The sequence below is a fragment of the Amblyraja radiata genome, chromosome 27, assembly GCF_010909765.2.
Source record: "Amblyraja radiata isolate CabotCenter1 chromosome 27, sAmbRad1.1.pri, whole genome shotgun sequence".
Taxonomy (NCBI): Eukaryota; Metazoa; Chordata; class Chondrichthyes; order Rajiformes; family Rajidae; genus Amblyraja; species Amblyraja radiata.
This window is the reverse complement of record NC_045982.1, coordinates 26,809,040-26,831,979: the sequence shown is the minus strand read 5'-3', so window position 1 is coordinate 26,831,979 and position 22,940 is coordinate 26,809,040. Positions and strand designations below refer to the sequence as shown.

At 44.2% G+C, this 22,940-nt stretch overlaps 1 protein-coding gene across 1 annotated transcript; it reads right to left on the bottom strand.

Annotated features, from left to right (window-relative positions):
• Window positions 1-8,289: 8,289 nt before the first annotated feature.
• Window positions 8,290-22,523, bottom strand: LOC116988231 (NIPA-like protein 3). Its single transcript, XM_033044781.1, has 7 exons — window positions 22,403-22,523; window positions 16,777-16,845; window positions 13,481-13,652; window positions 12,816-12,875; window positions 11,310-11,455; window positions 9,434-9,530; window positions 8,290-8,399 (listed from the first exon to the last, which is right to left on the bottom strand). Exons 1-7 carry the CDS (start codon window positions 22,445-22,447, stop codon window positions 8,290-8,292), a joined length of 699 nt encoding a protein of 232 aa, XP_032900672.1. The 5' UTR covers window positions 22,448-22,523.
• Between the last annotated feature and the right edge of the window lie 417 nt (window positions 22,524-22,940).

The window sequence follows — 22,940 nt, the reverse complement described above, 5'->3', positions numbered from 1 at the left end:
GTCGAGACCAACTGGCGCCTGAGCAAGGCGATCCTTTGCGTGCTGGTCTGCATCTGCGTGCAGACTGTAAGAGGTCTGCTGACATCCATTGCAATCATTCCACTCTTAAATCTTTATTTCCCCTTCACCTGTACACTGTGGATGGTTTGATTGCAATCATGTATAGGCCTTCCTTTGACTGGATAGCATGCAAATTCAAACTTTTCATATGACAATGAACAACTAAACTAAAACGGGTGATCGATGGTCACCATAGAATCACTGGTCCGAAGCACCTGATTCATGTTGTATCTCTAAACTATATTAAAATCGCTTCAAACCAACAGCTTGTCAAATTCCTTAATTTTTTTGCTTATGTGATGGAAATCACTTGGAAAACATATGTAATTTTGTGCACACAAGTCTCCACTATAACATTTTCTGATACATTTGGCTTCCCACACTCATACAGATATACAGGAGTGAACACCTTATGTAAATTATCAGCACTATAAAAGGTAAGTGGAAAAGAAAATTACAATACCTATATCAATCCAAATGTCGCAATATATTAAAAATATTACAAAGGCACGCAGATCACGCTTTACTTTCTGCGGATAGTCGCAACACTTCCCCTGAAAGATCTTTTACAGGAAAGGTCTCAGAATGTAGAGATGTTAATAATACCAAGTTGTTCAGGTGAAGTTTTCTCAACTAATAGCTAAAATCGGATTGGCCTGCTGTTTTCTCACTGCTACCATCGGACAGTAGACACAGAAGTGGAAGCGTCCCACACTCCCAGTTCAAAAAAAGCAACTGTCCCATCAGGTTCTTTAACTGACCTAATGCTACCACAGCAACGGAACATTACAGACCATCTCTTGGCAACAATGCATTGTTTAATTTTCTGAATTCCATTTTATAGACAATAGACGATGTCATATGACAATTACCTGAATGGTGCAGGAGCAGGTCATTTGGCCCTTTGAACCTGCACCACCATTCACTGTGATCATGGTTGATCATCCACAATCAGTATCCCGTTCCTGCCTTCTCCCCATAGAATAGAATATAGATTATTGGAGCTCACATTTAATAGAATAATATTGCTTAAATATATGGTTATTGGACTTTGCATTTGTGAGGAAAGAGTTAATAGACATGGTTGATTTAGACTAGGGATAGAAAAATATAACTTAGAAAGAAATAAGATGTCAGCAGAAGCCAGACTGCTAGTAGAATAGAAAGTAATGATATTAAGAACAGAGAGAAATTCTAGATAAAAAGTAGCAATAGAAATACTTCAGTAGAAGTTTGGGTGGGCGTTCCATGACGTTCTCGTGGGAATCTGGGTTTTATGTTATGATTGGAAGAAGCTCAATGGGGAGGGATGAGGGTGTGAAAATAGTGAAAAGAAATGTATAAAGATAGAAGACATCCCGATCCTCGGTGTACCTCTTGGGGACATCAGAGGAGAGGCACCTATTCTGCAGAATATGAACTTAATAAAAACACTTTGCCTGAATTTGTCTCAAAAGCGTTTGTGATTTTGAATCTCACAACTTGGGGGCTCGGTTTCCGGGATCAAATACTCTGGACAGCTGACGGGAGTAGGCGGACAAAGGGAAGGTGCACCCTGCTGAGTTCAGCGGTCTCAGACTCCTTGCTTGCCGTCAGCTGTTTGAGCAGTAGTATCCGGACCAAACAGAGACTCGGCAAAGAAGTGAGAGTGATAGGAGATCGCGAAAATCGAGTGATTCTGTGCATAGACCCCGGTAAGAAACTTTGACTATTATAGTATTACCTGGGCAATTTGATAAGAGATCGGAGAGGAATTCCGATCGAGAGAATGGGAAATGTAAATGAAAAACCTGAAAGGGAGGGGAAAGGCCGTAAGCCAAATCCCCGCATTCTGCCCAATAGTCCGTTGGGGCGAATGCTGAACCGCTGGGGGGCAGGAAATACCCAGGGATTGGAGAAGACAACAATGATAAGGTATTGTTATTTTGAATGGCCAAAACACCCGATAAAAGGAGCTTCGGTCAGGATGGATCAGATGAGGATTGGGTACAGCAGGCATTGAATGTATATGTGAAAAATAAACCCAATCCAATGATAGAAGAAACCATGTATGCCGCGGTATGGGAAACGGGATGTAATCTGTTGAAATTAAAAGAAGAGGTTGAACAGTCAAATTCCTCTTCACCCTCATGGAATTTACTGGAGAACCTAGCTCCTCCCTATGTACATCAATTACCCGAAGTAGCGCCGCCAATTCAACCCCCACCCCCACTCGTGGCGACGGGAGTGGAAGAGGTGACACCCGGGTCTGCTCTGGTGGTAAAGAGAAAGGTCAGGGTAAAACAAGAATTTAATGATGATGTTACTGACAGTGATGACACCGACAGTGACCTACCGGACCCCAGGAGTGAGAAATAAAAGGGAATAAAGAGACAGGAGGCGGTCGGGGTAGATGAATTCAATCCCCCGTCACCAGGAGAGGGAGTCAGAAGGTCAGACAGAGTAAAAAGAAGATTGGTAAAAATTAGACCCCTAAGAGAGGTACCCATGGGAGGACCCCGAGGGGGAATGAGGTTTGTTAATGTCCCCTTAACTAGTACTGAAGTGAGGAATTTCTAGAAAGAAATGAAAAGCCTCCTAGGGGATCCTTTAGGTCTTGCAGAGCAGTTAGATCAATTCCTTGGGCCAAACACTTATACATGGGAGGAGTTGATGGCCATTATGGGGAATCTCTTCACATCAGAGGAGATGCAAATGATTAGGGCAGCAGCAATTAAAAAGTGGGAACAGGAGAACCCTCCAGGGCAGCAGAATGCGGCGGCAGCAGATAAATTCCCAGTACAAGAGCCAGATTGGGACAAGGGAACAGTAGCAGGACGAGGGAATATGAAGGACCTGCGGGATATAATTATAAAAGGGATAAGAGAGGCAGTACCCAAAGGACAGAATTTCGAACGAGCATTTGAGAATGGACAGCAGAAAGATGAGGCCCCGACAGTGTTCCTTCAGAGACTCAGGAAGAACATGCAACAGTATTCCGGAATAGACCCGGACTCAGGGGCAGGACAACAATTGCTTAGGGCCAATTTCGTGACCAAATCCTGGTCTGATGTGAGGAAGAAATTAGAAAAGATGGATGACTGGAATGAGAAACCACTACCTCAGTTGCTTACAGAGGCCCAGAAAGTGAACATGCGGAGAGATGAGATAAAACAGAAGGGGAAGGCACTGATTATGATGCAGGCTGTAAAGCGAGTGGTAGATGTTAAGGAACAGGTAGGTACAGGATGGAGAGGGAATTACTCCCGAGGTAGAGGTAGAAGAGGATATGGCAGAAGAGAGGGAGAAGGATATGGCAGAAGAGAGAAGAGACAAATACGGAACCACATTGGAGGGTGGGACCTATAAGATGTTATTATTGTAACAGAGAAGGACACTTCAAACGGGAATGCCCTGAGCTTGTAGCGGAGTTCCGCACGTACAGAATGATGGAAAATGAATAGGGGGGTCAGGGGTTCCCATCCCTGGGGTTAGGGGGCTACAGAAGGGAACCTCTGATAAATTTAAAGATAGGAGCCCAGGGAGAGGATATGGTGTTTATGGTAGATTCAGTTGCGGGGCGATCAAGTGTAATCAAAGTACCCACAGGTATGGAGGCAGGACAAGGGAGAATAAAAATTACCGGGGTTGGGGGAACTGTGATGGTAGCTCCCGAGATAGGAGGAGTAAATGTGTAAGGTATGAACACCGGGAGGCAGTAGAGGACCTGATCTTAGTCCCTCAGGCTGGTGTAAATTTAATGGGCAGGGATTTACAAATACAATTGGGAATGGGTACAGCACCGATAGAAGGAAGAATAGTGGTTCAGCTGTATGCTCTAAGAGAGGTGGATGAGCAAAGAATTAATGATCAAGTATGGGCCAAGGAAGGAAACAGAGGAGGTTTGCAAATACCCCCTCTTCAAATAGCATTAAAAGATGGTGCAGACATAGTACGAGTATGACAGTACCCCATTTCGACCGAGGGACGAAAAGGCTTACAACCAATCATTGAGAATTTATTAGAGGACGGGTTATTGGAACCATGTATGTCCCCCTACAATACTCCGATCCTACCAGTCAGAAAGACCGACGGGACGTTTAGACTCGTACAGGACTTGAGGGAACTGAACAAGGTGGTCCAAGCCCGACACCCGGTAGTGCCTAACCCTTACACCATCATGGGACGGATACCCCCAAGCCACAAATGGTTTAGTGTGGTAGATTTAAAGGATGCCTTCTGGAGCTGTCCGCTGGCAACAGAGAGTAGAGACTTATTCGCCTTTGAGTGGGAAAACCTAAAAACCAGGCGAAAGCAACAATTCCGGTGGGCGGTGCTCCCTCAAGCTTTTACAGAATCACCAAATTTATTCGGCCAAATTTTAGAGCAGGTATTGGAGGATTTCCCAGGTCACGGGGAAACGCAACTATTACAGTATGTGGATGACCTCCTTTTGTCAGGAGAGAGAGAAGAGGAAGTAAGGGACGCCACAATAAGCCTGTTAAACTTCTTGGGAAGGAAGGGGTTAAGAGTGTCCCGTAACAAGCTTCAATTTGTGAAACAAGAGGTAAAATATCTGGGACATCTGATAAGTGGAGGAAAGAGACGAATAAACCCCGAAAGGATAGCTGGGATCACGGGAGTACCACTACCAAAGAATAAGAAAGAGAACCGAAAATTCCTGGGATTGATAGGATACTGTCGACTAGGGGTACTCACCCAGAAAAGAGGGGGAAATCGACAGCCAGTGGCCTTCCTCTCGAAAATATTAGATCCAGTCTCCAGGGGATGGCCGGGATGCATACAAGCGGTAGCAGCTACCGCAATATTGGTGGAAGAGAGTAGGAAATTAACCTTTGGAGGCACTCTGGTTGTTTCTACACCACACACAGTAAGAACCATACTCACTCAGAAATCCAACAGATGGTTAACAGACTCTAGACTTTTAAAGTATGAGGCCATCCTGATGGGAAAAGATGATTTGATGATAATTACGGATAAGAACCTTAACCCGTCCCAATTCCTGTATCCAGCAGAGAAACAAGGTGACAAGGAAGAGGGCCCAGTACACTGCTGTAGTGAAATAATAGATTTACAGACAAAAAGTAGAGAAGACTTAGAAGAGCAACCTCTGGCTGAGGGCAGCCGGTGGTTTATAGATGGATCCTCCAGGTGCATAGATGGAAAAAGACATAGTGGGTACGGTATAGAGAACGGGGAAACTATGGAGGAGATTGAAAGCGGCAGGCTGCCTGGTAGTTGGTCAGCTCAATCTTGTGAATTATATGCATTAATGAGAGCTTTAGAATTATTGGAGGGGAAGGAAGGAACAGTATATACCAATTCAAAATACGCTTTTGGAGTACTACACACCTTTGGGAAGATCTGCAAAGAGCGAGGAATGATAACAACTCGAGGGAAAGAATTAGCGCATGAGCAATTGGTAGGACAGACACTGGAAGCCTTGCAAAAACCAGAACGAATAGCCATAGCACATGTGGCAGGGCATCAGAAGGGTAACACCCTGGGGGCCAGAGGAAATAGGGCAGTGGATGAGGTTGCAAAAAGAGCAGCCACAGAACAGATGGTGGAAATGAAGTCACTAATACCTTTAAGGGAACCAGAGGAAAAGATACCTATCTTTAGTGAGAAAGAACAGGAAAACATGAAATAAATGGGGGCTCAGCGTACTTCAAATGGGAAATGGTGGACACCAAATGGAAAGCAGCTATTGAACAAAGAAATAATGAGGGAGTTATTAGGGAGATTTCATGGACAAAGCCATTGGGGAACACAAGCCCTGTGTGACACCCTCCTCAGAACCTACGCTTGCTGTGGGATGTTTACCATGGCCAAACAAGTCATAAGGGGCTGTGTAATATGTCAGCGAATTAATAAGAAAATCATGAGAGCAGTCCCAGGAGGAGGACAACCATTAGCAATTAGGCCCTTCCAAAGAATACAGATAGATTTTAGAAAAGTCCCAGCTGAGAGGAAGACTGAATACTGAAAATATTGGGGGTGAAAATGACTTCAGGACAGTTTGTTAGGAAAATGAAGGAAATTGTAACAGAATACTTATACAGCTGAGTGTGTATGTATAATTTTATGGATGAGGAATTGTGTTCAACCTATTGATGACTTCTTTGACAAAGTAACTAGCATGTTAGATAACAAGGAAGCCAATGGTCTGTGAAGTGCCCCATAAAAGATTACCGCATTAGATAATCACCTGTGGACTTGAACATAATAGGTTAAGTCTAGGTTGGTCAGATATGGGGCTTTATGTGTTGGCCAGATGTATTGTCAGTGCAGAGGGGCTAGGAGCAAGGCCAAGTGTGCATCCAGAGTCAAGGTCTGGAATAGTACAAGGTGTGCAGTCAAAACTGGGACAATTGAAGTGTTCAGCACTGGGAACCTAAGCAGGTAAGCAGCTATGATCAGGGTAAAATAGGTGGCCAGGTGTAATGCTGGACTCGGGGTCAGGAGTGAGAGAAGGTAAACAACTGGAGCACCAGGCGTGCAGTGAGACCTAGGTTGGTCAACATGGGCCAAGTGCTTCATTATAATCTGATTTCCATACTTGAATACACTAAGATCATTCATGTGCTGCACCTGTTGATCGGAGCCTGGCTCTACTGTGCAATGTAATTAGGAATGTAATTTAGCCTAACCTTATTCATAGCTATAATAAATAAGAATAAATATTGCATTCAAGGGTAAATTAAAAGACTCGCTACAGTATGCACCAGATTGCACAACTTCAAGCTGAAAAATGCAAAACCTCCGTACCAATGGGAGAGGGGGGACACCCCACCCCCGGTCGCTATGCTCCCTCGGGCTTGGTCTCTCGCAATTTCTCACCCAATGTTGGCAGCCCTGCATCTATCTGAAGAAGGGTCTCGACCGGAAACGTCACCCATTCCTTCTCTCCAGAGTTGCTGCCTGTCCCCCTGAGTTACTCTAGCATTTTGTGTCCAGATCACGTGATAGGAGTAGAATTAAGGCCATTCGGCCCAACAAGTTTACTCCGCCATTCAATCATGGTTGATCTATCTCTCCATCCTAACCCCATTCTCCTGCCTTCTCACCATAACCTCTGACGTCCATACTAATCAAGAATCTATCTATCTCTGCCTCAAATATATCCACTGACTTTGACTCCACATCCTTCTGTGGCTAAGAATTCCACAGATTGTGCTGTAAACCAGCATTTGTAGTTCCTTCCGACAGGCTACATCTATCTGCCTTCACCTTGTGCTTTAAGTTCCAGTGTATGGGCCCATCAATGGTATAATAAAGTTGTATAATATGTGTAGGGAGGAACTGCAGGTGCTGGTTTAAACCAAAGACAGGCACAAAATGCTGGAGCAACTCAGCAGGTCAGGCAGCATCTCTGAAGAACATGGATAGGTGACGTTTTGGGTCAGGACTCTTCTTCAGTTTGATTGTAGTGAGGATGAGGAGGAAGAGGGGATGATGAAGAAAGCTGGAAGAGAGGTGATGGCAGGACAAAGTCAGGCAAGTGATAGTCGGAGATCTCTGAAGAAAAGGAATTGGAGGCGATTTGGGTCGTGACCCTTCTTCAGACAGAGTCAGGGGGAAAGGGGACCGAGAGATATTGACGGTACTTAGGAGAAATAGATGCAAAAAACACCAATAATTAAAGAAATGTGGGGCACACAATAGGCTATTGTAAGCATAAAAGACTGGAGTAACTCTGCAGGTCAGACAGCATCTCTGGAGAAAAGAAAAGGGATAGTCTGAAACATAGAAAATAGGTGTAGGAGTATGCCATTCGGCCCTTCGAGCCAGTACTGCCATTCTATATAATCATGGCTGATCATCCAAAATAAGTACCCTGTTGTTGCTTTTCCCCCATATCCCTTGATTCCGTTAGCCCTAAGAACTAAATCTAACTCTCTCCTGAAAACAGGAGGTGAATTGGCCTCCACTGCCTTCTGTGGCAGAGAATTCCACAGATTCACAACTCTTTTGGTGAAAACGTTTTTCCTCATCTGAAGAAGGGTCTCAACCCGAAACATCACCTATTCCTTTTCTCCAGAGATGCTGTCTGACCCGCTGAGTTATTCCACCTTTTTGTGTTTATCTTTGGTTTAAACCATCATCTGCATGTTCCATTATTGGGTGTGGACTGGGTGACAACAAGTAAACAGAGGAACTCAACAGAACGGTAGTAAAATGAGGGTACACAAAAATGCTGGAGAAACTCAGCGGGTGCAGCAGCATCTATGGAGCGAAGGAAATAGGCGATATAGGATAGGCCAGCTGTAGATTTCCCTGGATGGACAGAACGATCATTCCCGACACACCCTTGGCTGCCACAATTGTCACGGAGCCTAAAGGGACAAATAACTATTAATTGAGTATTAATTATGTACAGATACACAATTAGTCCCACTGAATTAAAAGTGAATCCATAGCTAAATAGCAAGAATATTAACGCCTTTAGCACTATACAGTCCGAACACTACCAGGGCTAATTAAATATGTCAAAGGCCGGACAAATGTGCTAAATGGCTTTACCTTGATACACAGCAGTTTCCACTAAATATAGAACTATTTACAGTCTGAAGAAGGGTTCCGACTTGAAACGTCACCCAGGGATGCTGTCTGACCCACTGAGTTATTCCAGTACTGTGAGTCTATCTACAGAACTCAAGTCACCAATGTGATGAACACTCATTCACCTAGATGGTGCATTCACAAAAAAGTTCAGGAAGATTAAAACCATCAAGGAATCATTTGATTCCATCCTTGTCTCCTGTGCCATTAAATGTACTCTTAGGCACCACAGGTGTGCACCCTGACTGCAGTGCATAACATTTAAGTGCTTAATCCATTCACACTCACCTTGCAGCTTGCCATCCCGCCTGCTTTTATATCATCTGCTGATTTAGTTAAGGTTTATGTATTTTCATCTTGCAAATCATTAATACATATTGTAGACAGCTGTGACCCCAGTATTGATGCCAAAACATCCCAATCATTACAGCCTGTCAATCTGTACACTCAGCTACACTCACAATGTACAGCTACAGCCATGGGGATAGATACTGAGCGGCAGGCTGACCATCAGGCTAAGGATGCTGGGATAGATACTGAGGGGCAGAGGGAACATCAGCTAAGGATGCTGGTATACTGAGGGGCAAGGTGATCATCAGGCTGACTCTCGGATGGATACTGAGGGGACAAGAAATGCTCACACAACACAAACACCGAGGGTCTAAGGAACAATCATAGTGAAGAGGCTATGAAATAATCTATTAAAACCACCAATTACAATCACTGCTTTACTGTGCACACCTGTAATGGCGGGAGGCCAGAACTCCCATATTTGCACTGAGTTGCAGTGGGGGATGTCAGCACTCACCCAACAAGGCTTCCAGCAGCATAATTACACCAAGATAGGTCATCTTTCGTATTTTGTAGAAATACAGGAGAAGGCAGAAGAGGATAATCATCACCAGCTGCAAAGCATTAAGAAGCCAATCAGAATCACTCATTTTGACAATTCAACAACAAATTTGACAAAACACCTTCTACTCCAGTGACACCAGTAATACAGGTCCATGCTCTCATGCACTCTATGTCTCCATCCAACACCCTTTGAAAGCTAATAGTCAAATCTAATAGTCAAATCTAAAATGGAGTCATTCTTCTATAAAAGCATGGTCTAGCAGAACAAAATAATGGCTCGGTACCAAGTCTGAATGACATTGTAAATTATATGGAACACAATATGGAGGACAGGTTGTCTTTTCAATAAAGACATTAAGATGGCACCCTGCATATGCTTCTTTTTAAGGCCATAAAGAAGCCAAGATTGAAAAAAAATAGCTGACGCTCCAGAGATAAGTAATAACTTGTTATTGGATGAGCTTGATTTGGACCCAGCCTTCCTATCTTCTAAAAGGCTGCAGAATCTTTCAGTCATGCCATATTCAGACTGGTAGAAGTGTTTTACTGATAAGAAAAATGCATAATTGTGCTAACTCTTCTTTGTTCTGTGAGTGGGAGCCTGAGAAGCACTGAGCCACGTTTGTGCTCATTGTAAATCGCCACTCCCGTCTGACGAATCAATTAAAGATTGCCATGGTCTACAATTAACAGTTTTTGTTGCAATCTGCTTATAAGAAACGAAACCTTTTGACACCTTGCCCATGCCAATCTACATAGATACTCTCATTCCCCCTTAATGTGATCTCACTCGTCTCTCACCTTCTAGAAAATTGTGCTAACTTCCTATAAAATCTTTAAGAACATCAATTTTTTCACTCTATCCACTTAACTGAAGTTCCTCATCTTCATTTATTTTATCACCTTTTAAAATCACCAGATTCAGGAATAGCTACTTCCCCTCTGTCATCTTCCATTGGCTTGGGTACGGCCCGATTAACCTCTACCGCAATGTGGACATTGGACTTTGTCTATGAAACTGGTGCGCTACAATGCTGAGAACCATATTCTGCACTTTGCATCTTCCCCTTTGCTCTCTCTCTATTGTACTTAGGTTTGACTTGATTGTATCTATGTATGGTACATCTGATCTGTTTGGGTAGCATCTGAAAGTAAGCTTTCCACTGTACCTCAGTACAAGTGATAATAATAAACCTAAACCCCATTTCTTTCCCAAATTGCAGTGAGGAGAATTGTGAGCAAGCCAGTTCATAATAAGAACGCTTAATAAGATTCCATAGAATTCTGTGTTTTTATGTCCTTTTTTAACCATTTTCACTATCTGTCCTACTAGCCTTTGCGTACATATACACACAGTATCTCTGTTCAGTTTTTGATCTCTATTCATCTCCAAGCTTCTCTTAATACGTGTTTACAACTGATGTGGCTGTTTGGTGTACTATTTAAATGATTATAAAAAATTCCTAAATTCCCTTTTATGTTCTCATTCTCCTTTTCACACTTATTTCATTCAGTAACCTTTCCAAACTTCTTATATTCAGTCTAATTCTCACTTGCGAATAATATAACATCTGTTATACACTCACATTTTCCTGCTTCATCCTCCTCCCAGTGCCTTTTATTACTTGTAGAGTTCTGGCTTTGGTGCCCATAATTTTCTTCGTTGTAAAAATGTACTAATTCTGCATCCTAATCATCTCCTTTTTATAGGCTCCCTCTTCCTACATCTCTCTTCCTTCCCCAAATCTCTCCTTTCCACACCTCCTTGCCTCCCTCCCTCTCTTTCTCACCTGCAGCTTGCTCTCACCTCTGACAAGCCTGGTCCTTACCAGATACAGTAGAAAGGGCCAGCCCATTAAGTGTGAAATAAGATTCCTTCCCGAAAGCTTCTCGTGAGCATTTGGTCCAAATGTGACCAGGAGATAGATTCCAACCACTGTGAACCCACATCCAAGGAACGATAATGCGTAGTTTCCTGCTGAACAAACAGAAAAAACAAATGAGTGACCTACACAGAGATTTACAGGTGTGCACTTCAACCCACACTGCTTCTGTAAGGATTTGGTTCCCTTCTCCCAGTTTCTCTGTCCTTGTTTTATCTGCTCTGATGAAGAAAATACTTTACACACTGGTGCCTTAACATGGCTTCCTTCTTCAACCATGGTTTTCCTTTTACTATAGATTGACACACAAAGCTGGAGTAATTCAGCGGGACAGGCAGCATCTCCGAAGAGAAGGAATGGGTTACGTTTCGGGTCGAGACCCTACTATCGTTGACAGGCTTTTGACAGTGGCACAGCTAGAGACGTTAACTCTTCTCTTCTCCCCCACCCCTTCTAACCCGAGGCTACCTAGTTTGTTCCCCTCTTTCAGCATTCCTTGTTGTGGATTCCAGGCATTTGCAGACTTTTGCTCCGATACAGAGAACAGGATGGTTAGCTTGTTTGGATAAATTGTTCCGTCTCCAAACTGACCAGTTCCACAGCCACCTGCAGTTTAGCCCTAAAAGCAAGAAAATGTCTCTCCAACGCCTGTGGCTCAAGAGGATGCAAATCATACTTTCAACCATATTCTATCCTATACTATTTGTAAAATTTGTATCTCTGGATAAAATCATGAGAGGAATAGATAGGATGGAAGCACAGTGTCCTTTTCTAATGGTAGAGGAATCAGGAACTAGAGGGCAGAGGTTCAAGGTATGAGGGGAAGGTTTGAATAGGACCTGAAAGGGCAACTTTTCCACACAGAGCATGGTGGATATATGGAATGAGCTGCCCAGCAAAAGCAGTAAGGGCAGGTACAATAGCAACTTTTAACAGACACTTGGACAGGTACATAGATAGGAAAGGTTTAGAGAGAGATGGGTCAAATTCAGGTAAATGGGACTGTCTTAAATGGGGCATCTTGGTCTGCAAAGACAAGTTAGGTCGAAGGGTCTGTTTCCGTGCTGTCTATCTTTCTATCTTTATCTCGTCATGTGCTTCCTAAAGCGTGATGGCATAACTGGGTTATGTAATCATTGCGTTACATCACATAAGCCTTACATCACATTTCCCAGTTTGTCCATCCTTCTTTTATTATTAACTGTTCTGTATACCTGCCTTACCACCTTCAATGGTTCATGGTTAGATGTCGAAAGTTTCTCTGCACTGAGCTCCCTTTAAAACTGTACTATTTAATAGGTGTTATAGCATAGTTCCTCTGAAAATGCATCAGCCACATTTAATCTGTGGTGAACTTCATCTATCCTAAATGTCACCCACATTGTGGAAAATCATCAAACAACAGCTCAGGTTTCAATCTACAAAAGATAATTTCATGTAATAAACACTTACGTAGAAATTCCTTCGGTTTCCACTTGTCCCGTAGGAATATGATCCCTATAATTGAGCTGGCTGACAAGATAAAATGAACACATTTAGAAGTATAATGGTCAGCTTCTATCAACTTACACATGGAGCGGTAGGTATGCCTTCTGAACCCTCCCCTCTGCTTCCACAAGTCCCTCTGTTCCCCAGCACCTCACTCCGTCTGGAGGAGCCTCCCATTCCCCTTACCGAGATGGGGCTCTTCCTCCTGCCTCTTTCAAACATAGAAACATAGACATAGAAACTAGGTGCAGGAGTAGGCCATTCGGCCCTTCGAGCCTGCACTGCCATTCAATATGATCATGGCTGATCATCCAACTCAGTATCCTGTACCTGCCTTCTCTCCATACCCTCTGATCCCCTTAGCCACAAGGACCACATCTAACTCCCTCTTAAATATAGCCAATGAACTGACCTCGACTACCCTCTGTGGCAGAGAGTTCCAGAGATTCACCACTCTCTGTGTGAAAAAAGTTCTTCTCATCTCGGTTTTAAAGGATTTCCCCCTTATCCTTAAGCTGTGACCCCTTGTCCTGGACTTCCCCAACATCGGGCAGGAATCCCTTACTGTTTTTCTCCCAACACCATCGACCCAGTATACCCCACACAGAATCGAAGGGAAAGTTTCATACCGACAATGGAGACGGCGCTGAGGGGTGTGATCAGCGACAGTGGAGCGTAGGCATAGGCAGTGAAAACTCCTAACTCGCCTATTAACATGAGCGTCAGTCCCAACCACCATGTTTTTGTCCGAAAATACGATCGGGGATCTTTGGTGCCTGCCAGCTTCACATGGCTGTACTTCTGTAATGGTAGATGAATAAATATCATTGCACAATACAAAGATAGATGGATATATTACAGTACATGCTGGTAGCGCAGCAGGTGCTCCATAAAAACTCCAATAGTCGCGGCAGAGACTCCACAACCCATCTCATTGCACTAAATCCAAGCACAGACAACTGTCAGAGAGTTATTTTTAACACCCATCACATTAATGCTGAACAGACCAACGTAAAGATGAATTAAGATGACAATCATTGAATACGGACTATCGTCTGCTAAATATAACAAAGGCAGAGAAGGAAAGGCCACAGCTTTCCCACTCAAGAGTACCAGCACCATATGCACACCCAACGCATGGATTTCAGCAGAGTGAAAGTCACATAACATCATCCCAAAGAAGCATATGGGTTTGTCTGAAGTGCGAAAAGAAGAATGAAGTGGAATTTCTGAAGGAAGGTGCAGATTGGAGGTGGATATCAAGGTTCCCACCATTAAAGACCAGGCAGACTGAGAAAATGAGATGGGGTAATGGACGTATTATTGCGTTGGCCAAGATGGGGGGGAACATATGCCTGCAAATCAAGTATGGTCCCTTGGCCAACATCGCTGATGCCTCGTGATGCAATCCATCTTAGCCATGCCCAAAACTGGTCTCTAATGTGGATGAGAAGTCCTGTGGACAAATTAGGGTCCTCTCGATGTTTAAACCAGACACAATATTACCTGAAAGAATTTCTCACAGCTGTCCAGATAACCACCTCCCCAAAGCCCTCGTGCAGAGTGGCATGATCATAACATAACGGCCTAATCTATGCTGACTCCTCCAGGGCCTAACAAAGGGCGAGTTGAGGTCCCCATATGAAAATCCTTTCATGCTATATTCCCCATGAGATGGTGCCTGTGATCCACATCTGACCAACTCGAAGCAGCCGCTTACGGAAAATAATATCCAGGAATACTTGGGACTTAAATACAAACTGTTGATGGAACTCAGTATGTTACGCAGCATCTGTGGAGGCAGAGGGATGGTCAAGAGTTCAGGTTAAGACCCTGCATTACAACTGGGACCAAATCGGTGAGAAATAGGAATGAAATGACCATGACATCTGCGTGGCAAAACAGAAAGCAATAGAGCCTTTGGATTTATATAACCACTACATATGGTACGATATGGGGATAACGTACAAAATTCTGAAGGGGTTGGACAGGCTAGATGCAGGAAGTCATCACTGCGTTCTCTGGGATTAGTACCAGCATCTCTGGGTCTTGGGATACTGGATCTAGACACTTACAGTGGGCGGCACGGTGGCGCAGTGGTAGAGATACAGGTACTGCCTTACAGCAACAGAGACCCGGGATGGATCCTGACTACAGGTGCTGTCTATGCGGAGTATGTATGTTCTGTGCGTCACTGCGTGGGTTTCCCCCACACTCCAATGATGTATAGGTTTGTAGGTTAATTGGCTTTGGTACAGATTATAAATTGTTCCTAGTGATAGCAGTGTTGCTGGTCGGCGCAAACTCGGTGGGCGGAAGGGCCTGTTTCCACGCTGAATCTCTAAAATAAACTGTACCAGATTCTCACAAATCATTGGCATGTGAAAATTCTCAGAGATCAATACCTGGTCCTAGAAATAGTGCAGGAGTGACAGAATATCATAATGGCTATTTTTGACTATAAATGCATTATCCATCTAGGTATTATTGTTCCTGCACATCCTTTAAAACATCACTGAGACACCAGATACTGGCAGAGCTCAGTGCATCAGGCAGCATCAATGAAGGGAATTGGCAGCATTTTGGGTCAAAACGCTGCATCATTGTCTTTCTTTCTATTAAGCTATATTATTTTTCACTTCACTGTATTAAATATCATCTTTCCACATTTTGCCGGCTTAGCTGACTTTTTAAACATCAGTGTGTAAGAAGGAATTGCAGATGTTGGTTTAAACCGTAGACACAAAAAGCTGGAGTAACTCAGCGGGAGAGGCAGCATCTCTGGAGAAAAGGAATGGGTGACATTTTGGGTCGGTCTGAAGAAGGGTTTCGACCCAAAATGTCACCCATTCCTTCTCTCCAGGGATGCTGCCTGTCCTGCTGAGTTACTCCAGCTTTTTGTGTCTATCTTTTTAAAATATCAGTACAGGCAAGCTGCAGAGGTTAAGGAAGAGTCATGATTTGGTTAGATAGCATAGTAGGCAGCACAGTCCATCCATCCCTGCTTCTGGTATTTTTATGTTCATAAGGGTCTCACAGCAATGGGAGGTCCCAAAGAGTCAGTGACAGTGTCTCAGAGAGTACCAGATTAGTGTCAAGATTTTGGATCATGGTGGGTCATTATCAGTATCCCAGAAGCTCAGGATTTAGGCAATCAATGTGGCAGTGACAGGGATCTGTGCTGTAACTCTCTAATTTCAGGTATGAGTGCTAGGATTATGGCAGATGAAGTAAAAAGTGAGGAAATAGAAGTTGTCCACTCTGACAGGAGGAATAGAAACACAGAATATTGTTTAGATAGGGAAAGAGTAGCATTAAGGAAGCTTTGAGGCTTGCCCTTACACAACACAAAACAATAACCTGCAGGTAAGCAATGTAATTAAACAGCCCAGTAATATTTTTCCTTTTAATCCGAAGAGATGGAATAGCAAAATAGGGATGTCTTTCTGTCATTGAACAAGGCTTTGCAGAACAAGTTTCATAAAGTTTCAATCTTCTTATTTAAGGAAGAATAAACGTCACTTCAAGGCAATGCAAAATGGGTTCATGAGATTGATTGCAGTTATCTCTCAGATCAGACATTATTCTATTCTTTATATAATCAATGGGTTTTATATATTTGTGTTGCAATCTGTTGTAAAGTTACACAAGTGCTCACGCTGACATTCTCAACATTCCGCCAAATACGTGTTACATGTTTGCAACCAAACGTGTTACATGTTTGGTTGGATGTGCTTTGTGAGCTCCTCGATTGGTCAAGTAATTGTAAGTACCAACTCATACCAGTGTTGAGTAAACACAATCATGGCGGCAATCATAAGCATTGGTCTTTCGAACTTCAACTTAACCTTAGCGTGATCCTCGCCGCTCTTCGCAAAGTCCCACACTCCAGCCGAACCCTTCCTCCCTCCACTCATAGGCTCACCTGCATGTTCAGCGAGATGCTGATGACAAGGTTTCCAAAGATGGCGAGTAAAGTTCCAATAAGATTTTCCTGTTAATAAAACAAAACTTCATACAGTAAGGAACAAGAGAAAACCAGTCCCAACACAAAATTGAGAACTTAGGAGGTAACATAACATTCATTCCCCTCATGTTCCCCTTATAACATTCATCCTCCTCCCCTTCACATCCAAGGAAGGCACCAGTGCAGTGCTGAGTAGTGATAAAGATGCAATAGATAATAAGGTCGAATCAGTCTGGGTGGAAATAATGAATAGCAGGGAACAAAAGACATGGATGGGAATAGTTTTTATCTCCCCCCACCCCCCCCCCACCCCCGACCAAGTGTCACCTCTCGATAGGACGGAGAATGAATGGGGAAATATCAAAGGCATGTAAGAGAACTGAAATGATCATGGGCAACTTTAATCTGCTCATTAAGCAAGGTTACCATAGACAAGGAAATTGTGGAGTGTGTCAGGGACTATTCCTTAGAGTAGTACGTAACAGAATCTATTTAAGGAACTAGGTTATCAATGTTGATCGTGAGGAATGAAATATGATTAATTAAGATCATCTGGTTAATGAATACCAAGTAAGTAGTGATCACAATATGGTAAAATCCAGATACGGTCTGACGGAATATATTTGGACTCTGCAACAGGATACAGATAGGTTGAGTGAGTGGGCAAAAACTTGGCAAATGGGGAAGTGCGAGGTAATGCACTTTGGTAAGGAGAATTAAAAGGCAGATTATTCCCTAAAAGGAAAGAGGATGCAATGAGAGGAGTTCAGAGGGATCGATCTGTTTTTGTGCCTAAATGACAAAATGTTAGTACTTATGTGCAGCATTGTGGTTAGGGCGGAAACTGTCACATTGCCTTTAATTGCAAAAGAGATAGAGCTTAGAAGAAAGGAAATGTTGTCATAATTGTACAGGATGTTTGTGAGGCCATACTTGGGAGTTCTATGCACAGTTTTGGTCACCTTATTTAAGAAAGGATATTCTAGCATTGAAGGCAGTTCAGAAGAGATTCATTAGGTTAATTACTGGGATTTAAGGCTTATCCTGTCATAAGCAGCTAAAGAAATTGGATCTGTTTAGTTAGAGGTTTAGAAAATGGACGAGTGATCTTGCTGCAACATATAGGATGCTGAGGGGCAATGATACATCCGATGGTGAGATGTTTCCACCAGTGTGAGAGTCTTGCCTCCCATCCTACATCAACTGGAGGGCAGCACTGAACTATCCACCACATTGGTGACCCTCGGGCCATCTTCGATCAGAATTTACTGGCTTTATCTGGCACTAAACTTTATTCCCTTTATCATGTGTCTGTACACAGCGAATGGCTCGATTGTAATCATGTATTGTCTTTCCGCTGACTGGATCGCACGCTACAAAAGATTTTCACTGTACCTCGGTACACATGACAATAAATTAAATTAAACTAATACACTAAAGTTGTAGTAGGCGATATAATGACAAGGCTGGATATTTAATGCAGAGATGTGCAGGTTCCTCTTACAATCTCTGAAATAAAGTTAATATAACAAAGGCTATATCAGTGGGGTATTTATTTTGGTAGATATATTTTTGAAAGACTGGATAATTGAAAGCTACATGGACCTGGCATAGGAGGGCCTGGGCCATGATCATATTGAACGGTGGGGCAAGCTGGAGGGGGCTGGTGTCCAACTGCTGCTCCCATTTTCTCGCGTTCTTGTATTGTCATTCACCATCACGATTCCACCAACAGCAACTTTGGAATTTCCACACGGGTGTCATTTAGCACAGAAACCCCTACAGTTACTGTAGCTAGTTTATATAGCCTCCCCAAGATGAAGTGTTTTAGTCTCTCTGAAGGGTCAAGGAAAATCTCTGGACAGGTGTGAATTTCAGATATTTGTGGACTTGCCTTACCACAAGGTACTCTGGAAATTTTACGCTGTTACATAACAGTTTATAGATTCACAGAGTTATACAGAACAGAAGGCCCTTTGGCCCAACTCATCTCTACTGACCAAGACACTAGCCTGAGCTAGACCTATGTGCCTGCGTTTGGCCCATATCCCTCTCAACCTTTTCTATCTACATAGCTCTTTAAATGTCTTTATACACTGCAATTGTACCTGCCTCGATCACATCCTCTGGCAGCCTATTTCATATACCCATCACTGTGTGAAAAATTTGCCCCTCAGGTCCCCTTTAAATCTTCCTCTCTCACCACAAACCTTTGCCCTCTAGTTTTAGGCTCCTACACCCTAGGAAAAAGGCTGTAATCATTCATCTTATCTATGCATCTCATGGCTTTATGTACTTCTATAAGGTCACCGCTCAGCCTCTTCAACTCAGGGGGAAAAAAGCTCCCCTCTCTCACGTCTCTCTTTATAATAGGTCCTTCATCCTTGTGAATCTTTCCTGCACCCTTTCCAGTATAATGATATACTTTCAGTAGCTAGGTAACCAGAAAGGCAGTGTGGCCTTATAAATGTCTCACAACATGACTTCCCAACCTTTTTACTCCATGCCTGGATGATGAATGCAAGTGTGCCACACGCCTTCTTTACCACTGATAAATGGTGCTTTTTGGTGGGTGCCTAGAATGCATTGCCAGGGGTGGTGGTCGAGGCAGCTACAATGGTGGCATTTAAAAGGCTTTTAGATTGATATGTAGGAAATGGAGGGATATGGTTCATGTGTAGGCAGAGGACATTAGTTTAGTTGGCATTATGTTCAGTACAGTTCAGTACTGATGTTGTGGCCAAAGGGTCTGTTCCTGTGCAGACGGAGACCCCAATTAGTGAGCTTAGATGTTAATACCTCCTCCACAATAACTCTCAACACCGGGGTCTCGCAAGGATGCATCATCAGTCTCCTACTATGCTCCCTATACACTCACAATTGTGCGACCAAGTCGGATCTAACTCCAACTACAGGTTTTCAGAATACTGCACTGTGGTGGGGTGGGCCTAATCACGAACAATGACAGGATGGAATACAGGATAGTTGAGAGAACAAATGGTGAGGAACCTGCCCCAATCAGCATTAATGGTGCTCAACTGGAAATGATTGAGAGCTTCAAATTTCTCAGCATAAATATTACCAACGATCTATCGTGTACCAACCACATTGAAGTGACATCCAAGAAGGCACACCATAGAAACCATACTGTGGGGATGCATCACAGCTTGGTTTGGGGCAGATCTGCCCAAGACCACAAGAAATTTATAACAGGGGATTGAAGGCTTTGTGGCCAAGTTCGCAGATGATACGAAAATAAGTGGAGGGGGAGGTAGTGTAGAGAAAGTAGGGAGTCTGCAGAAGTAATTGGGTAGGTTGGTAGAGTGGGCAGAGAAGGGGCAGATGGAATATAGTGTAGCAAAGTGTGAAGTCATACATTTTGGTAGTAGGAATAAAGGCGTAGTTTATTTTCAAAATGAGGAGAGAATACAAAAATCTGAAGTGCAAAGGGACTTAGGAGTGCGGCTGCAGGATTCCCAAAACGTTAATCTGCAAGTCATAGTCATAGAGTAATACAGTGTGGAAACAGGCCCTTCGGCCCAACTTGCCCACACCGGCCAACATGGCCCAGCTACACTGGTCCCACCTGCCTGCGCTTGGTCCATTTCCCTCCAAACCTGTCCTATCCACGTACCTGTCTAACTGTTTCTTAAATGTTGGGATAGTTCCAGCTTGAACTACCTCCTCTCAGCTTGTTCCATACACCCACCACCTTTTGCGTGAAAAAGTTACCCATCGGATTCCTATCAAATCTTTTCCCCTTCACCTTGAACCTATGTCTTCTGATCCTCGATTCCCTACTCTTGGCAAGAGACTCTGTTCATCTACCCGACGTATTTCTCTCGTGATTTTGTACACCTCTAAACGATCACCCCTCATCCCCCTGCGCTCCAAGGAATAGAGACCCAGCGTACTCAACCTTTCCCTATAGCTCACACCCTCTAGTCCTGGCAACATGCTCGTAAATCTTTTCTGAGCTCTTTCAAGCTTGACAATATCTTGAAAATAACATGGTGTCCAGAACTGAACACAATATTCTAAATGCGGTCTCACCAACGTCTTATACAATTGCAACATGACCTCCCAACTTCTATACTCAATACTCAGACTGATGACGGCCAATATGCCAAAAGCCTTTTTGACCACCTTCAGCCTGAGACCACCTGCGACTCGACCTTCAAGGAACCATGCACCTGCATTCCTAGATCCCTCTGCTCTACAACACTCCCCAGAGGCCTACTATTTACTGTGAAGGTCCTGCTCTTGTTAGACGTCCCAAATTGCAACTCCTCACGCTTCTCTGTATTAAATTCCAACAATCATTCCTCAGCCCACCTGGTCAATCGATCCCGATCCTGCTGCAATCTTTCACAACCATCTTCACTATCTGCTAAACCACTCACTTTTGTAACATCAGAAAACTAGCTAATCTTGCCCTGTATGTTCTCATCCAAATCGTTGATGTAGAAGACAAACAGTAACGGGCCCAGCACCGAACCCTGAGGCACACCACTAGTCACAGGCATCCAGTCAGAGCAGCAACCTTCCACCATTACCCTTTGCTTCCTTCCATGGAGCCAATTTGCTATCCATTCAGCTATCTCTCCTTAGTTCCCATGTGATCGCGCCTTCCAGGGCAGCTACCATGTGGAACCGTCAAATGCTTTACTGAAATCCATGTACACAACATCTACAGCTCTGCCCTCATCAACTTTTTTGGTCACGTTTTCAAAAAAAATCAATCAGATTTGTGAGACATGACCTCTCACATACAAAACCATGCTGACTATCCCTAATCAGCCCTTGCCTATCCAAATGCCTGTATAACCTATCCCTCAGAATACTCCCTCTACAACTTATTACAGAATATTTCCAACAACAACCGGCCTACAGTTCCCAGCATTTTCTTTACAGCCCTTCTTGAACCTGCCTGTTTCTTAAACAATGTTTCTTTCCCGTAGACAGAAGATACAGAGCATGAAAGCACACACCACCAGACTCAGGAACAGCTTCTTCCCCTCTGTTATCAGGCTTCTGAAGCTAGGGTCATCTGATTTTCCTCTTTCTCATTGCAGGCATTGGACTCTAACCCTTATGCTACAATGCTGAGAATTATATCCTGTACTCTGTATCTTTCCCTTTGCTCTATCTATCACCCATACCATATATTGGACGAGTTTGGATTGATTTCATTCAAGTACAGTATTCATAATTTTATAAGTTCTAGGAGCAGAAATAGGCCATTCGACCCATCAGGTCTACTCTACTATTCTATTACGGCTGATCCATCTTTCCCTCTCAACCCCATTCTTCTGCCTTCGCCCTATAACCCCTGACACCCTTTATTAATTAAGAGGAGGGAGAGAAGAGGGGGGAGGAGAGGTGGGATGGAGGGAGAGGAGAAGTGAGGGTGGGAGAGGGAAAGAGGAGGAGGAAGTGAGAAGGAGGATGAGGGGAAGGAAGGAAGACACTGCGAGGGAGCGGACGGCGGGGGGGTCGGTTCACTCGGCGCCAAAGCGGCCGTGGGGCGGGGGAATGGCGGACACACCGGGCAGTAGGTGGGTGCTGGGTTGCCCCGGGCTACCTTGTAGGAGAGGTCACTCGGCGGCCACTTGCCTTCCCGCTCCATGGTCCCCGCTCACAGAGCCCGCCCTCCCGCCCGGCTCCGCCAATCAGAGGCCGGCGGGCGGGGACGCGCGGTGATTGACGGGGTCGCTGACCAATGGGGCGCCGATGCGCTTGAGGTCTGTCTGGGTGCCCGTGCAGCGGGCGGGGAGTGACACTGCCCCCTCGCGGGCTGGAGGATTCAGGTGGCAGACGGCACCAGCAAGGATACTAGTGCCCTCTACATCTAAGACCAGGGCTGCCAACTCTCACGCTTTGAGCGTGACACTCACGCATTTCAACCAATTCTCACGCCCTCACGCTGAAGACAGAATTCTCACGCTGACAGGCTGTCTTCAGTCCCTGCACAGTTTGTCTTAAGTTTGCGCCGCATGACAGCGATCTGCACGGATTGGGGAAGCGCGTCGGTCCCGGGCAGCGCTTTTGTGAGCCGTCTGCGAGCGCTGCGCTTCCGGCTGCCGCGGCAACCTCGCTCCCTCCTTGCCTCCTGCCCTTCA

Excerpts from the sequence above, each read along its gene's own strand:
- LOC116988231 (XM_033044781.1), bottom strand. The coding sequence starts at position 22,447 with ATGGAGCGGGAAGGCAAGTGGCCGCCGAGTGACCTCTCCTACAAG. Across the intron at positions 16,846-22,402 it reads CGAGTGACCTCTCCTACAAG|GAAAATCTTATTGGAACTTT; the intron begins GTAGCCCGGGGC and ends TTTTATTAACAG. Across the intron at positions 8,400-9,433 it reads GCTGCTGGAAGCCTTGTTGG|GCTCCGTGACAATTGTGGCA; the intron begins GTGAGTGCTGAC and ends TTGTCCCTTTAG.